The following is a 17,669-nucleotide window of genomic DNA, read 5'->3' as shown; positions in this document are numbered from 1 at the left end:
CCGGATGCGGGAACTGATGGGAGTTTCAGCAACATCAGGGCCCGTACACCGGTCACAGCGGCCAAGTGGTCAAGAAAGACCCACCATAAGTAATTAGGTGGTGGGTCGTAAAATCGGGGCGCCAAGTGAAAAAAAAAGTGTCCGTTTACGAAGAAATAAACGCCTTACAGCATCTAGCCAGTCCTGTGTAAATTTCGCCGCTTGTATGCATCGACTAGTGCGGAGTGTTAGTAATATCCGATATGCAGGAAGCGGCCTTGAGTTCGGAGTGTTTCACAGATGACTGCTCGGCAGGTCCACGGCATATGGCTAGTGTGTGTAGAGTCAGGTGTCGCAAGGTTTTCGCAAACAGCGTCGTGTGTTATGTACGGCAGGGCAGGGCAGGGCGCTGAGACTCGTGCTGTGCGGGCGTTGCTCGGCCCGTTGAGCCGTCGGACCGGTGCGTCCACTTCTCCGGCTGTTGTCCCGGGGTGTCCACCCCGGCAGCCGCCGCTGCTATATAACGCCCGCGCTCCGGCTACCGACACCAGTAGTTCCGCACTCAGCACAACCAACAATGGCCTTCAAGGTAAGGTGGCGGCAGTCAGTCGCGAGTTATTGTACTTACCTGGCGTTTTCCATTACGATCCGTGCTCTGCTCGAAAGTACTTTCCCCAGTACTTTCCCCGAGCGATAGCGTCGTATGCAACCAGCCAGTTAACTATAGGCAGTAACCACTGGCATGGAGGAGCTGTTTTCAGGCGGGTCACAGTATTATATTCCTTTTCAAAGAGTAATCTGGCACAGTGTTTCAGCCACTGCATTTGTATTCGGTGACATCCGAGATCAAATTCCCGACTAGTCAATCAGCTTTCAAAGTTTCCGTTGGTACCGTAAATCACCTTATGACAGAATGAGATTTTCACTCTGCAGCGGAGTGTGCGCTGATATGAAACTTCCTGGCAGATTAAAACTGTGTGCCCGATCGAGACTCGAACTCGGGACCTTTGCCTTTCGCGGGCAAGTGCTCTACCATCTGAGCTGCCGAAGCACGACTCACGTCCGGTACTGGCAGAAGTAAAGCTGTGAGTACCGAGCGTGAGTCGTGCTTCGGTAGCTCAGATGGTAGAGCACTTGCCCGCGAAAGGCAAAGGTCCCGAGTTCGAGTCTCGGTCGGGCACACAGTTTTAATCTGCCAGGAAGTTTCATCTTATGACAGATGCCAGAATGGTTCCTTTGAATATACCACGGTCGATTAGCTGTCCCGTCTGCATCTCGCGCTCCATCTCTATTTTTAAGTCTCGACTTTTTCATATTGACCTATCTTGTGCTAGTCTTTCTCTATGTAACAATTACACTCAGAATGCCATATGATCTCTCTCCCATATTCTGATCTTTGTTTGCCTCTACTATTTTTCACTTTTACTGCTCCTTCACTGCAACAACCCATCCACTTGCACTAAACCTCCAGAAATATCTCAGTTTAGCTAGTGAGTCCGTAGAGTATGGTATAAGAGGTGATTCAAAATGGCTCTGAGCACTACGCGACTTAACTTCTGAGGTCATCAGTCGCCTAGAACTTAGAACTAATTAAACCTAACTAACCTAAGAACATCACACACATCCATGCCCGAGGCAGGATTCGAACCTGCTACCGTAGCGGTCGCTCGGTTCCAGACTGTAGCGCCTAGAACCGCACGGCCACTCCGGCCGGCGGTATATGAGGTGTACTGTATGACTGGCCGTTCTTTTTCATCCTAATTCTGCGGAGATAAAGACAATCCATTCGTGTACAATGTTTGTGAGTCGTCGAGTAGGACTCTTTCCACCTGTTTTGCCGAAAAGCTCTCGTGATTTATGTCTCTCGTAGAAGCAGCATCAGAGCCACTGGGTTCCGTGTGAACTGCTGTTCTACTTCTTGTGATTTTAAGTGATGAAGCGGGTTATTCGGAACACCGCTCAAAAAGGATGCCTTTATAATGTATTTATTTACTAAACACTTTGAACTGGTAATATCGACGCAATTAATAATCATTAGGTGAAAACTAACAATTTCGTGGTCTTCCGACAGAAGTAGATTGGAAAGTGTCCTATCGGCGAGTGTTGACTATGGCGCGCAGTCTGTATCTCGCACTTCCGTTCGTGATATTTCGTAGCCGTTCGTACATTTTTATTGGCTTAAATGTTATTCATTTATTTATGAACGTGATCGATTTCTGGCGTTGTAACATTGTTGTAAGAAAGTACTTATGAGCAGTAGGCTTCTCCTAACATATGTATTGAAAAAAAGCGAGTTTTATTAGCAAATATTTATTAAGCTGTTTTACTTGCTTTGCGCCAGAATAAATGTCATTTTCCCACGTAACTCGCTGCTGACGTTAACACGTGTTCTAACATCTAGCCGCAGCTCCTCATACGACCATCCACTGGCAACGCTATATGGTCCAAAGTCTCCTTCAGCCAGCATGGAAACTGAAATCTTATTCCCGACTGTGAGTTCTACAGTACCGCTTTACTCACTGAATGTTACACGGTATCTGGAGACGCGATAAAAATCTGTAAAACTGGAAAATGCAAAAAAAAAAAAAAAAAAAATGCGACTTCAAATGAAGGGGTACCTTACTAGCGCCATGTTAAGTTTTCATGAATGTCGCAGTATTTGTTCGAATAACATTTCCACTCTTCTGGTACGGGTTTGCTATAGACATCTCATGTGAATAAGACCGTCTCAGTGTGGCTACTGGCAGCTGTCACTTACCAGCAGTCAGTAGTACCATCACCTGTCCAGCAGCTGCCTAGAAGACATATTGTGGGATTTACGGAACACAATCCGGTGCCAGACCAGAGTGCCTCGCATTGAACAGATCCGCTGGGATAGCCTCAAGAGTCACATCTTGAACGTAGACTTCTCTCTTGGCGTCAGTACGGCCAATTCAGCTAAGTTGTTCACCTCGAATATTTCCGGAACCGTTATAAGATATCGTAATTCAGTTTTCAAATGGTTCAAATGGCTCTGAGCACTATGGGACTCAACATCTGTGGTCATCAGTCCCCTATCACTTAGAACTACTTAAACCTAACTAACCTAAGGACATCACACACATCCATGCCCGAGGCAGGATTCGAACCTGCGACCGTAGCAGTCGCGCGGTTCCGGACTGAGCGCCTAGAACCGTTAGACCACCGCGGCCGGCTTCAGTTTTCACCCACATGAATTATGAAAATGTCCTCACACTAAACCGTTGGAGGCAAAATAGTCTCCCTTTTTCACTAAAATCAGTTCTCATCGTACCCCACCGCTGGGTAGGAACCGTGTACGTGTTTCCAACGCTACATGATCCCTTCCCATCCGCCAATGTAGAGTGCCGTCGTCACGGACGCAGTCTCGGTCCACTACATGTGCGTGCCCCAGTCTCCCGACTTACCAGTGTAGCAATTCGACATTGCTGAGACTGTTCAGCTTGACATTTTACGATGTGACGTCCTTCTTTGTGTCGCCTGAGGTTACATACTGGCGATATTATCATCACCTACAACACAACGTTTTGGAGACAGGCCTTCTCCACATTTTTCGTCCATTTCGATCGTCAAATTTTTGCATCCGAATCTATCATCTTTGTTCATGTCGTCAATCCCTCTAACGTTGGATTTTCCTCTAAGTCTGACCACGACCTTACCCAACACAGAATCTCCTTTGTCTACCTCCCATTACTGCGTCTCATTGTAAGTACAGTGCATCTCTGTTACAATTGCATGAGAGTTGCTCATATCCTGAATCGCTGTATCTTCTCTTGTCGATTTGTATGGTGTTTCCGCCCTTTCTTCTTATGCCGAAAAAAAACTGGAAATTTCTGGTAAGTTCCTATGGGACCAAACTGCTGATGTCGTCTGTACCTAGGCTTACACACTACTTAATATAACTTAAACTACCGAGAGAGGTGGCGCAGTGGCTAGACACTGGACTCGCATTCGGGAGGACGACGGCTCAATCCCGCGTCCGGCCATCCTGATTTAGGTTTTCCGTGATTTCCCTAAATCGCTCCAGGCAAATTCCGGGATGGTTCCTTTGAAAGGGCACGGCCGACTTCCTTCTAAAAATGGTTCAAATGGCTCTGAGCACTATGGGACTTAACATCTATGGTCATCAGTCCCCTAGAACTTAGAACTAATTAAACCTAACTAACCTAAGGACAGCACACAACACCCAGCCATCACGAGGCAGAGAAAATCCCTGACCCCGCCGGGAATCGAACCCGGGAACCCGGGCGTGGGAAGCGAGAACGCTACCGCACGGCCACGGGATGCGGGCGACTTCCTTCTCCATCCTTCCCTAATCCGATGAGACCGATGACCTCGCTGTCTGGTCTCCTTCCCCAAACAACCCTTTCTCTCTCCAACTTTCGCTAGGGACAACACACACACCCATGCCCGAGGGAGGACTCGAACCTTCGACGGTGGGAACCGCGCGTGGCAAGGAGCCCTAGACCGTGCGGCTACCCCGCGCAGCTTTATGCCGAATGTGTATTCCATTGCCCGCTGAGCAGTCTGCGATTCACATCCGTAAGTTAGAACTGGCCTTATACACTGGTTATACACTGCCATCCGAATGTAGCATTCAGTTTCCCAATTGAACTCAAAATCCACTTTTATTGTCTGATTAATACTTTGTCCATCGGATTGTTGTTCCTAATTGCCCTAAGTATACAACTCTTCTTCATCTTCTCTAATTTCCTAAAACCACACTGATCATTCATTTATTTGGTCAGCGCAATAAATCTTCAGGCCGACTGCTACACTCCTGGAAATGGAAAAAAGAACGCATTGACACCGGTGTGTCAGACCCACCATACTTGCTCCGGACACTGCGAGAGGGCTGTACAAGCAATGATCACACGCACGGCACAGCGGACACACCAGGAACCGCGGTGTTGGCCGTCGAATGGCGCTAGCTGCGCAGCATTTGTGCACCGCCGCCGTCAGTGTCAGCCAGATTGCCGTGGCATACGGAGCTCCATCGCAGTCTTTAACACTGGTAGCATGCCGCGACAGCGTGGACGTGAACCGTATGTGCAGTTGACAGACTTTGAGCGAGGGCGTATAGTGGGCATGCGGGAGGCCGGGTGGACGTACCGCCGAATTGCTCAACACGTGGGGCGTGAGGTCTCCACAGTACATCGATGTTGTCGCCAGTGGTCGGCGGAAGGTGCACGTGCCCGTCGACCTGGGACCGGACCGCAGCGACGCACGGATGCACGCCAAGACCGTAGGATCCTACGCAGTGCCATAGGGGACCGCACCGCCACTTCCCAGCAAATTAGGGACACTGTTGCTCCTGGGGTATCGGCGAGGACCATTCGCAACCGTCTCCATGAAGCTGGGCTACGGTCCCGCACTCCGTTAGGCCGTCTTCCGCTCACGCCCCAACATCGTGCAGCCCGCCTCCAGTGGTGTCGCGACAGGCGTGAATGGAGGGACGAATGGAGACGTGTCGTCTTCAGCGATGAGTGTCGCTTCTGCCTTGGTGCCAATGATGGTCGTATGCGTGTTTGGCGCCGTGCAGGTGAGCGCCACAATCAGGACTGCATACGACCGAGACACACAGGGCCAACACCCGGCATCATGGTGTGGGGAGCGATCTCCTACACTGGCCGTACACCACTGGTGATCGTCGAGGGGACACTGAATAGGGCACGGTACATCCAAACCGTCATCGAACCCATCGTTCTACCATTCCTAGACCGGCAAGGGAACTTGCTGTTCCAACAGGACAATGCACGTCCGCATGTATCCCGTGCCACCCAACGTGCTCTAGAAGGTGTAAGTCAACTACCCTGGCCAGCAAGATCTCCGGATCTGTCCCCCATTGAGCATGTTTGGGACTGGATGAAGCGTCGTCTCACGCGGTCTGCACGTCCAGCACGAACGCTGGTCCAACTGAGGCGCCAGGTGGAAATGGCATGGCAAGCCGTTCCACAGGACTACATCCAGCATCTCTACGATCGTCTCCATGGGAGAATAGCAGCCTGCATTGCTGCGAAAGGTTGATATACACTGTACTAGTGCCGACATTGTGCATGCTCTGTTGCCTGTGTCTATGTGCCTGTGGTTCTGTCAGTGTGATCATGTGATGTATCTGACCTCAGGAATGTGTCAATAAAGTTTCCCCTTCCTGGGACAATGAATTCACGGTGTTCTTATTTCAATTTCCAGGAGTGTATATTAACTTTGTTCAGTTTCTACATCCATGTGCACCCATAGCAAATAAAGCGATGTAAACTACCTGCTGAAGGCGGTACACGTAAGAGCCGTTTATGTGCAGTCTTTTCGTACCCCAGTGTAACATTTGTAGACCTCATTTGCTGCTGCAGACAATATTGCTAAAACAGGTTTCCTATGTGTAACTCTTTCCTATATTTTAAACTCTCTTTTTTATGATGTAGTTGAATGGAAGCTGTAGCTCTAATCTACATATCCTGCAACAAACTGCTGTAACTTCGTTCTCTGCCTTGGGTCTCAAGTAATGCTAGCATATATTGCAGATTTAAAGCAGTTTCGGTAGTACCCCAAGGGTGTGATGTAGGGGCGTTACTGTTTTCAGGATACCGGCTGATTCAGCTGTCCCTGTTTACGCCTTTGATGGAATCTGCAACTCATTCAAAAAAATTTTAGTATTCTCTCGCTCGCTACGCCCAAACTGTTAGTATCACAGAAGAAATGAGCAGGACTTTTTTAAAGGAAATTCAATGTAGTTAAATTTTGTGCTGGGATACGTATACGCTCGTGGCCACGGTTTTCGAGTTATTCAAGAAAAACACATTTGAAGGTCACTTTGCACGTTTTTCTTGGATAATTCGAAAACTACTGTCTCTAGCGAAAACGTGTCTCACTACAAAATTTAACTACATTAAATTTCCTACAAAAAAGTCCTGTAAAATTTTTTCTTTAGGCTAAGATTATAAGTAATGAAGGAGAGAATACGAAAATCTTGCTTGTTGTATCCGAAAGCGTTGCGGATTGCATAAAACCCGTAGGTAGCGACAGCTGAATCACTCTGTGAATACAGGATGTGTCATAATTAATGACGTAAACACATACAGCTGCAAGTACATGATACTAGAAGCAAAAAAGTCTCAGTAAACATAGGGTCGAAAATGCGTACCTTAAGAGCTACGAGCAATTTTTCATCTTCGATACTGTGAAGCAAATTCTTCTATTTTGCTTTCCACATTTTGCGAAGTAGTAGTATGTGCCAAAACAAGAATGAATGTCCAGTAAACATTCGCTCTAAAATGCATACCTTAAAAGTTTCGAGCAATTGTTCGTTAGAAGAGTTGTGTTTCCAAGCAGCGAAGATGAGCACGTGCTCATAGCTCTTAAGGTATGCAATTTAGAGCAGACTTTTACTGGACATTCTTGTCTTGTTTTGGTCCACACTACCACTTCCCAAAATATGGAAAGCAAAGAGCTTGCAGTAGAAGAGATTTGCTTCACAGTATCGAAGATGAAGAATTGCTCGTAGGTCTTAAGGTACGCCTTTTCGACCATATGTTTACTGAGACTTTTTTACTTCTAGTGTCGTGTACTTTCAACTGTATGCGTTTACGTCATTAATTGTAATACACCCTATATTCAAGGGATATTCGGAAAGTAAGTACCGACCGGCCGCGGAATGACAACCACTGTGAAAATAAAAAATGTTTTATTCGCAAATGGCCAACATTTTGGCACAGACAACGAGCTGTTGACCAGCTTGACCAGCTTAGGGAATTGGCCGAAACCAATGGCAGCTGCCTTCTATGATAAGGGTATTAGAAAGTTGGTACAACGCTACGACAAATGTCTAAGCGCGACTATGTAGATAAGTAGCTGCAAGTTCTAGCTGCCGGCCGGTGTGGCCGAGCGGTTCTAGGCGCTACAGTCTGGAACGGAGCGACCGTTACGGTCGCAGGTTCGAATCCTGCCTCGGCATGGATGTGTGTGATGTCCTTAGGTTAGTTAGGTTTAATTAGTTCTAAGTTCTAGGCGACTGATGACCTCAGAAGTTAAGTCGCATAGTGCTCAGAGCCATTTGAACCATTTTGAATTTGCCACAGTGAAGCGGCATTCGTAGAAGAATTATCACTCCGGACCATTGCTGCTGACCGCAACCAACATGCTCCCTACACCAACGACCTCCTTCTCGACGATGGTGTGGTTGAAGTGGGACGCATTGAACAGGGTTCCGAGAATACAGACCAGTCTGATTTAATCACGGCGAAATGTTTGTGGCAGAGACGTGTGTACCGCCAGCAATTTCAGGGTCAGCATTGATCTGTTCCTTTTCGGCACCACGGCTACGTATCGATCCTCTTGAGGTTTGGTGGTCCATCTGCGAACACCGGCATGCTTTCGCATAGCATTTTCACCTTCAGCTGCCTTTTCTAACCGCGAGATGACACTTTTGGAAAGATCCATTACTATGGTCACAGTAGTGACACTTTAACCGGCTTCGAGCCATCCAGTGGCTTGTCCACGATGGTAAGCACACAAATGATGTGATGCAGACACACTGCCGTTCCACACGGAATGTCGTACTAATCGGTTCCACGACAACGTTAATCAAACACCGTACTGTCGAATGCGAACAGAGCGTTCGACCTTAGACTTCGCTGTAGTTAACACGTCCCGCATTCCACATTTCGTTTTATTACAACTAGTCAGGTGTTCCGTAGTAATTTTCGGTTGTCCCGAAGCAAGCGCTAGTTGTTCCTTAACTATTTCCAAGCAGTGTACAACGGAACGCTTCCATAAAAATTTTCATCTCCTATTTCACCCCCTTAGGGGCTGAATTTCTAAAAACACTGGAATAGGTATATTTTAATTTCTAACCGCGAAGACAAAAATAAATTTTCATAGATTTAGCTTGAAAAATGCTTTCACAATTAAATATTTTCAAAAAATCTTTCATCCACTATTTCATCCCCTTAGGGGTAAAATTTCCAAAAACAATGAAACAGCTATTTGTTTTGTAATCGGGCAGTGAAATACCAATTTTCATGGATATAGCTTTTAAAATGATTTATTAGTTCTTTAATAATGATTTATTTTTTTAAAATAAACTTTCACACTCTTCGGAGCTGAATTTCAAAAAATTCTGAAACACTTCCTTTTTTTAAAAAAAAAAATACGGAGTGAGAAACCAAATACCAATTTTCGGAGTTCTAGCTTCGAAATTGTCTTAATAGCGACACAACTTTAAAAAATCTTTCATCACCTATTTCATCCCCTTAAGGGTGGAATTTCGAAAAATCCATTTTTAAACGATGTCTGCAGTATAAGATCAACACCCTCTCCAAATTATATGCTCAGTGGCTTTGGCTGGCGACGATGAGTCAGTCAGCCAGGTCATTTCCTTTTACAGTATATTGGCTGTATCGGGTATAAGTACGGATATTTTTATATGTTGCACCTTCATATGTACACACGTCAGGGGGTTGGTTGTTTTTCCTGTGCATCGAAAATGTATGACCTGATGTTTTTCGCACGATCGTACTGTTATACTAAGCGGATTACGCCTTTCTGTATAGACTACCTGTTTTGCATGCACACTTTAACACCTGACCTGCTGCCCAAAGGAATAGCAGCATTAATCGCTTGGTGTTGCCACACGTACTTGGAGGTACAAACCAACATAAAAACATACGACTCGTAACGGCTGTAATTGTTAGTCTGTATCTACATCTACATCTACATCCATACTCCGCAAGCCACCCGACGGTGTGTGGCGGAGGGTACTTTGAGTGCCTCTATCGGTTCTCCCTTCTATTCCAGTCTCGTATTGTTCGTGGAAAGAAAGATCGTCGGTATGCCTCTGTGTGGGCTCTAATCTCTCTGATTTTATCCTCATGGTCTCTTCGCGAGGTATACGTAGGAGGGAACAATGTACTGCTAGACCCCTCGGTGAAGGTATGTACTCGAAACTTCAACAAAAGCCCTTACCGAGCTACTGAGCGTCTCTCCTGCAGAGTCTCCCACTGGAGTTTATGTATCATCTCCGTGACGCTTTCGCGATTGCTAAATGATCCTGTAAGCGCGCTGCACTCCGTTGGATCTTCTCTATCTCTTCTATCAACCCTATCAGGTACGGATCCCACACTGCTGAGCAGTATTCAAGCAGTGGGCGGACAAGCGTACTGTAACCTACTTCCTTTGTTTTCGGATTGCATTTCCTTAGGATTCTTCCAATGAATCTCAGTCTGGCATCTGCTTTACCGAGGATCAACTTTATATGATCATTCCATTTTAAATCACTCCTAATGCCCACTCCCAGATAAGTTATGGAATTAACTGCTTCCAGTTGCTGACCTGCTATATTGTAGCTAAATGAGAAAGGATCTTTCTTTCTATGTATTCGCAGCACATTAAACTTGTCTACATTGAGATTCAATTGCCATTCCCTGCACCATGCGTCAATTCGTTGCAGATCCTCCTGCTGCTCGTGCTTGATCAAAGCAAAGTTTACAGATTACAGAAGCTGCATGTGGATGTATAGCGACGTAGTAAATAGAAAACACGGCGTTTCAGTGCGCCGGAGTGAGCTAATAACTGAACGCCAATTTGTAGTACGGAGATAATGTAGGAGCCAATAACCATGAGGAAGAACAGTAATTTCAAACAAGGGCACTGTAAGGAGGTGGTATCTGTGGTTCTTTGTGTTACGCAAGATGCTTTTCCAACAGGATTGGCCGTATTCTGCAGGAAAACGGTTTGAAGTGTGTTTTTCGACTTTCATCTAAACTGGACCTACCAGATATGACGAGACGTTGTTGTTGTTGTGGTCTTCAGTCCTGAGACTGGTTTGATGCAGCTCTCCATGCTACTCTATCCTGTGCAAGCTTTTTCATCTCCCAGTACCTACTGCAACCTACATCCTTCTGAATCTGCTTAGTGTATTCATCTCTTGGTCTCCCTCTACGATTTTTACCCTCCACGCTGCCCTCCAATACTAAATTGGTGATCCCTTGATGCCTCAGAACATGTCCTACCAACCGATCCCTTCTTCTGGTCAAGTTGTGCCACAAACTTCTCTTCTCCCCAATCCTATTCAATACTTCCTCATTAGTTACGTGATCTACCCATCTAATCTTCAGCATTCTTCTGTAGCACCACATTTCGAAAGCTTCTATTCTCTTCTTGTCCAAACTATTTATCGTCCATGTTTCACTTCCATACATGGCTACACTCCATACGAATACTTTCAGAAATGACTTCCTGACACTTAAATCTATACTGGATGTTAACAAATTTCTCTTCTTCAGAAACGCTTTCCTTGCCATTGCCAGCCTACATTTTATATCCTCTCTACTTCGACCATCATCAGTTATTTTGCTCCCCAAATAGCAAAACTCCTTTACTACTTTAAGTGTCTCATTTCCTAATCTAATTCCCTCAGCATCACCCGACTTAATTAGACTACATTCCATTATCCTTGTTTTGCTTTTGTTGATGTTCATCTTATATCCTCCTTTCAAGACACTGTCCATTCCATTCAACTGCTCTTCCAAGTCCTTTGCTGTCTCTGACAGAATTACAATGTCATCGGCGAACCTCAAAGTTTTTATTTCTTCTCCATGAATTTTAATACCTACTCCGAATTTTTCTTTTGTTTCCTTTACTGCTTGCTCAATATACAGATTGAACAACATCGGGGAGAGGCTACAACCCTGTCTTACTCCCTTCCCAACCACTGCTTCCCTTTCATGTCCCTCGACTCTTATAACTGCCATCTGGTTTCTGTACAAATTGTAAATAGCCTTTCGCTCCCTGTATTTTACCCCTGCCACCTTTAGAATTTGAAAGAGAGAATTCCAGTCAACATTGTCAAAAGCTTTCTCTAAGTCTACAAATGCTAGAAACGTAGGTTTGCCTTTCCTTAATCTTTCTTCTAAGATAAGTCGTAAGGTCAGTATTGCCTCACGTGTTCCAGCGTTTCTACGGAATCCAAACTGATCTTCCCCGAGGTTGGATTCTACTAGTTTTTCCATTCGTCTGTAAAGAATTCGTGTTAGTATTTTGCAGCTGTGACTTATTAAGCTGATAGTTCGGTAATTTTCACATCTGTCAACACCTGCTTTCTTCGGGATTGGAATTATTATATTCTTCTTGAAGTCTGAGGGTATTTCGCCTGTTTCATACATCTTGCTCACCAGATGGTAGAGATTTGTCAGGACTGGCTCTCCCACGGCCGTCAGTAGTTCCAATGGAATATTGTCTACTCCGGGGGCCTTGTTTCGACTCAGGTCTTTCAGTGCTCTGTCAAACTCTTCACGCAGTATCATATCTCCCAATTCATTTTCATCTACACCCTCTTCCATTTCCATAGACGTAGTAGCACATAATTTACGCAGTGAAATTGTCGTACAGCACCGGTTTGGTGGTCCAGGTGCTACGGTGTGGGCAGGCAGAATGCTGCGTGGGCCAATACTGATGTGATACTCTTCAGTACACCGTCCTCAGTCACCAACAGAAATATTCGCACTGTTACAGCCTGTATACAAAGATAGGCATGCGAGTCGTAGTTTAGAATTACACCTCCTTGCTTATTTTATGAGGCAGAGCTCGCGGCGAGTATTGGGGGGGGGGGGGGGGGGGTGCTGGACTGATCGATGGACCAGGTGGCAACCCGAGAACGCCGTAAGCTATAAAGGGATTAGCCGTGTACGGTGGGCGGCCACATCGTGAGTAGGAGGGGGGAGGGAGGGGGGCGACAGCTGTTGCGACAACTGCGTCGCCTTCATCGTCAGCGGGGAGAGCCGTGTAGCTGCAAGAGGCCCGCCAGCCACCCAGCCGCTGTGTTGTAGCATGTGGAGCACCGAGGCGCGCTGTCGCAACCCCGGCCCCGCCTCTCATCCCAGGCACGGCACGCCTGTTAATAGGGACACAAAACACAGTGGCGCAACGCAACGCAATGCGCGCCCTTTGCGGCGCCTACTGGGGAACGTACTCCGTCATTCTGTCCCCACGCGGCTGGCTATAAAGTTGTCATCTGCTCCGTCGCTATTCATCTACCTCTGCATCCACATCTACGTCTGTACAATTACACCACAATTTCGCTCTTCAGAAATTTAGAAAGCGTTCATAAACCTTCTTTCAGACTATTTCTCGGCCGTGACATCCTCCAACAGCACGCGAGGAAAATGAAACCAAATCTTTTCGTGACAGCTTTGATTTCTGTATTTTCATCCGATGGTCTCGTTGAGGCCTAGGTGGTAGTCAAAAAATATTCTGGCATATGGGAGAGAAAACTCGGGATTCAGTCATATCGCCCCATCGAGAAACGTTTTCGTTGAAATGACTGCCATCGCAACTCACTTCTTATACCAGTGACACTTCCTATTTCGCGATCATACGAAACGAGCAGCCCTTTGTTGAACTTTTTCCGTGCCCTCCGTCATCCTATTTGGTAAAGATCCCATACTGCGCAACAGTACACCAGCAGCAGACGAACAGACCTAATGTACGCGGTCTCTTTACTAGATTTGATGCATATTGTGTTCTAGCACTCGAAAAAAAGGAATCACGTGTATTGCTAGCCAACCACATTAAGTGAAGTTTGTTGTTCGTGTGTTAATAGCCAAAGCATACATTTATCACCGCTAAGTAGTACACTTCCGTTTATATTTAAGATACTAATCAATATCCCTGATTATTTATGCCGTAAATGTTACAATTACATGTGAAAACCAAGTATAAATTTTGTTGTAGTTGGCAGAAGAGCCAACACCGTGTTACTAGAGGAGGCCGAAATGCACGCGTTTTAGCTCACGCAGGCTGGCGTGAGGAGGGAAGAACTATACCGACGTGAGGTCTGGAACATGACAAGGAATTAGAATTTAGAAAGCGGACGGAAGTAGTTTGATACTTAACTTTAATCCATTAATGATGAACGTCGCTCTTGACGGTACATGAGTCACAATATTATCTGTTCAGAAGACGTAGTAACTGAATATGGCGCCTACCTAGGTCGTAGCAAATGACGTAGCTGAGGCCTATGCTAAACTGTCGTCTCGGCAAATGAGAGCGTAAGTAGTCAGTGAACCATCGCTAGCAAAGTCGGCTGTACAACTGGGGCGAGTGCTAGGAAGTCTCTCTAGACTAGACCTGCCGTGTGGCGGCGCTCGGTCTGCAATCACTGATAGTGGCGACACGCGGGTCTGACGTATACTAACGGTCCCGCGGTTGATTTAAAGGCTACCACCTAGCAAGTGTGGTGTTTGGCGGTGACACCACAAATTTAGGTCAGACAGCATCAAAAACATGTAATTCAAAATCTGTTTATTCTGCCTCCTGTCAGATTTGTGTTTTCTGAGATATGTCGACGATAAAGAGATGAAAGTGTCACGAATAATAATAATTTAAAAAATGCGCTGTGGGATGGCTATTGTTGCTTTCTAGTCAGGGCGTACCAATAAAACAAGTTTATTTTTACATACCACGTACTGTGGTGACAACATCTCTTGGTGTTCTACTGTGGGCGCCATTCACGTTGTGACAATTCATATTGTTCATCATAAGACCACTGAAGATTAACTTACAACAATAAAATTTGTAACGATGGGAACATGTAATACGTAGGAAAAACAACTAATAAGGAATCACAGATATTTTCAAAAATTGCCCAGTTGTGATTAAGACTCGCGCACTAAGCGTTCTGTACAAACTTAGTTATGTATACAGACACTTCATCCATTCCGGGAATCGAGGATCTCGATGATGTTTGCCTGTTAACGACATTGTTACCCAGGCATTCCATGACTCTCGAGAATGCTATAATTTCAAGTTTGAAATCGGATAATGAATAACAACAAATATATTTTTAATGCGATATACATACAAATTAACAATTTTCTTATTGTTTTCCTTTACTTGCACTGTGAAACCTTACTTCTTGCCAAATTTCATGATTATACGTCAATGGGAAAGTACCCTATAAGTTTTAATGAGTGAGTTGGCGAGTATTAAAACATGTGACATAAATCTTTTTATTGCATTGACTCAGAAACTAACGTTTGTTATACGGCCAAAGGACCATAGCCTTTATTATGTTAATAAATGTCAACTTCACACGTCTACCCGTTTCTGAGAAGAACGGTATTAACAGACCTGCGCACAGACTACAGTCTGACGACAATCGAGAAATTTTTTTCTAGTGCTATAATTAGAAATTAACAATTTCTGGACTTTTTCCTTTGCTTTTAGTGCGAAACCTTGCTGCTTGGAAAATTTCAGGATCTAGGAAAGGGGAGGTACCCAGCAGATTTTGATGGTTGCGTTTGCGAATAGCAAAATAAGTGAATGGCAGTATCTTTTGATTTCACTGGCTTAGAAGGTTCGATTTTTTACATCGCTAAGGGTCTGTACACCTTAATACATGGTATAAATTTCAACTTGATATGTCGACCCATTCCTGAGAATAAGGATTTTGAACAGTCGCACAGACCGACGGACAGAGAGACAGATAACGAAGTGATGTTGTAAAGGTTCCGTTTGTACCGATTGAGGTACAGTACCCTAAAAACAAAGGCATTTTATTTCATATTTTTTGAAAGGGAATTAATGATAGTATAGTACATTTCAGAGCACTTGGTCTGAGGTATTCTAAGTGCGCCCCTGTATTTAGTTGCGTACGGTGATGAATACTTCACAAACAGTACTCTAGATTTGACTCGTATGCCCCAACGAAAACAGCGAGAGTTTGTCTCTTTTGGTGCCCACACTCCACGGTCGGTCGGAACATTACATTCTGAACATGTTAGGCCCTGTGATGGCGACCACGTGGACTCTCAATGCACGGCTGGCGATCGTCAGTTTTTGAGATGAAAGTTGGCATCTCAGATCTATGATGGACGACATGAGACAGATAACAATACCAGTGTTACAGCTCGTTGGGTATTCAATTATTTTAATTGCTCTATCTTCCTCTTCTCTGCCTCATGGGACAATACTACTTGTCCGTTTTTGTGCTTTGGTCAGGATTAACACATTATTCTGTCAATAACAGAAACTGTTACTGTTTGTTTGAACTTCTACTGCTTCCCAATTTATCTCCAATTCACTAGCCCGAATAGTTCATTGGATGTCACCTGAGTGTCTAAAAAGAAACAACTTAAGTGACTTCTCATACAGTACTGAATTAAGAATTGTTTCCAAAAAACAGGTGGCTCGCTTTTTATATCTACCCACATTGCCCAGCATTCTAATTTCGATACCGTTTGGCTTTCTGAACCGCTCCACTCATACGTTAAAGTGATTCGTGCGACAATACATGGCCTGTTTACTTCTCCACCTTAGTCTGTGTGAACTACAACTAAAAAATCCACCACAGTTATGACAAACTCTGAATCTTACGTCAGTTGAATGGGAGCCATCGGTCTCTGGAAGGTCGGGGCTCTGCTGTGTATGGATATATCTCCAAATCCTCGATCGGAGTTACTTCCAATCACTGGTTCACAGAGTTCGCCGGTAGAGGCACGAGATTGTGGGACCCCAGTCATTATCGATATTGTTGCGATAACAGGAGTTTATGCTTCTCCAGAATACCATTTCATCAGTAGTGGCGGCGGTAATGTCACCCGTATGTTACGATATTAGTTGTTCAAACGGCGGATGTGTCACCCGGTCTCTACATGCGCGTTTCCAATGGTTGTCCACAGCTCGCAGTCTTCGCCGCCGTCCTGGCCGTGGCCCGCGCCGGCTACCTGGGCGCCCCCGCAATTGCCTACGGCGCCGCCCCCGCCTACGCCGCCTACGGCGCCCACGCCGTCGCCCCCGCGGCCATCACCTCCCAGCACTCCAACATCCTGAGGAGCTACGGCAACCTGGGACAGGTGTCCACCTACTCCAAGACCGTCGACACGCCCTACTCCAGCGTCAGCAAGTCTGACATCCGCGTCACCAACAACGCCGTGTACGCCGCCCCCGCCGCCTACGCCGCCGCCCCCGTGGCCTACGCCGCCCCCGCAGCCTACGCCGCCCCCGCATACGGCTACGCCCGCGCCGCCTACGCCCCCGCCCTGGGCTACGCCCGCGCCGCCTACGCCGCCCCCGCCGTCGCAGCCCACGGCCTGCTGGGAGTGGCCTACTCTGCCGCCCCTGCCGTCGCCCATCTGACCTACAGCGGCCTGCACGCTGCCTACACTTATTGAGCACCCATTCCATCAACATAAATCTATCATCCGTCCTTGGATCCGTTCTCTATTTCTCCCCAATATTCTCGTCCATTCTTCCCATTTTCCTTCCTAGTTCTTCTCTCATCATCTTAATATTCTCCTACGTCCTTTAGTACGTTTTGTTTTCCTTCCCAAACTTTTCTCGACGTTATTTCCTACACCTTCCTAGATCTGCACTGGATATGCCAGTCTTACAGCGTATCAAGGACTGAAAAATGTTCTGTCATTTGCACACCATTCTATCCAGCCATTAAATGCACTTGTTGTGTATTATCAACCATGTGACTTCAATAAATCATTTAAAATTTAAAACACTGTGTTTTATATGAAAGTGTGAAATTATTTTAATCGAAATGGTTGTTAAAATGAAACAGTTTATACAATTCTCGAGCACTTGTGACCAAAAGCACCGCTGGATTAACAAGGTTGTTTCTCACATCAGGCACTTTAACACACTCGTGCAGAATGATTAGGAAGTTTTAG

General features: G+C 45.8%; 1 protein-coding gene across 1 annotated transcript; it reads left to right on the top strand.

The window, feature by feature from the left end:
- Positions 1-465: 465 nt before the first annotated feature.
- LOC126457119 (cuticle protein 76-like) lies at positions 466-17,498 on the top strand. Its single transcript, XM_050093178.1, has 2 exons — positions 466-568; positions 16,671-17,498. The coding sequence occupies exons 1-2, from the start codon at positions 557-559 to the stop codon at positions 17,160-17,162; spliced, it is 504 nt and encodes a 167-aa protein (XP_049949135.1). The 5' UTR covers positions 466-556; the 3' UTR covers positions 17,163-17,498.
- Positions 17,499-17,669: the final 171 nt, after the last annotated feature.

This window comes from Schistocerca serialis, chromosome 1 (genome assembly GCF_023864345.2).
Source record: "Schistocerca serialis cubense isolate TAMUIC-IGC-003099 chromosome 1, iqSchSeri2.2, whole genome shotgun sequence".
Taxonomy (NCBI): domain Eukaryota; kingdom Metazoa; phylum Arthropoda; class Insecta; order Orthoptera; family Acrididae; genus Schistocerca; species Schistocerca serialis.
Note: the sequence above shows the minus strand (reverse complement) of the source record. Positions and strands in the feature narration are given on the sequence as shown.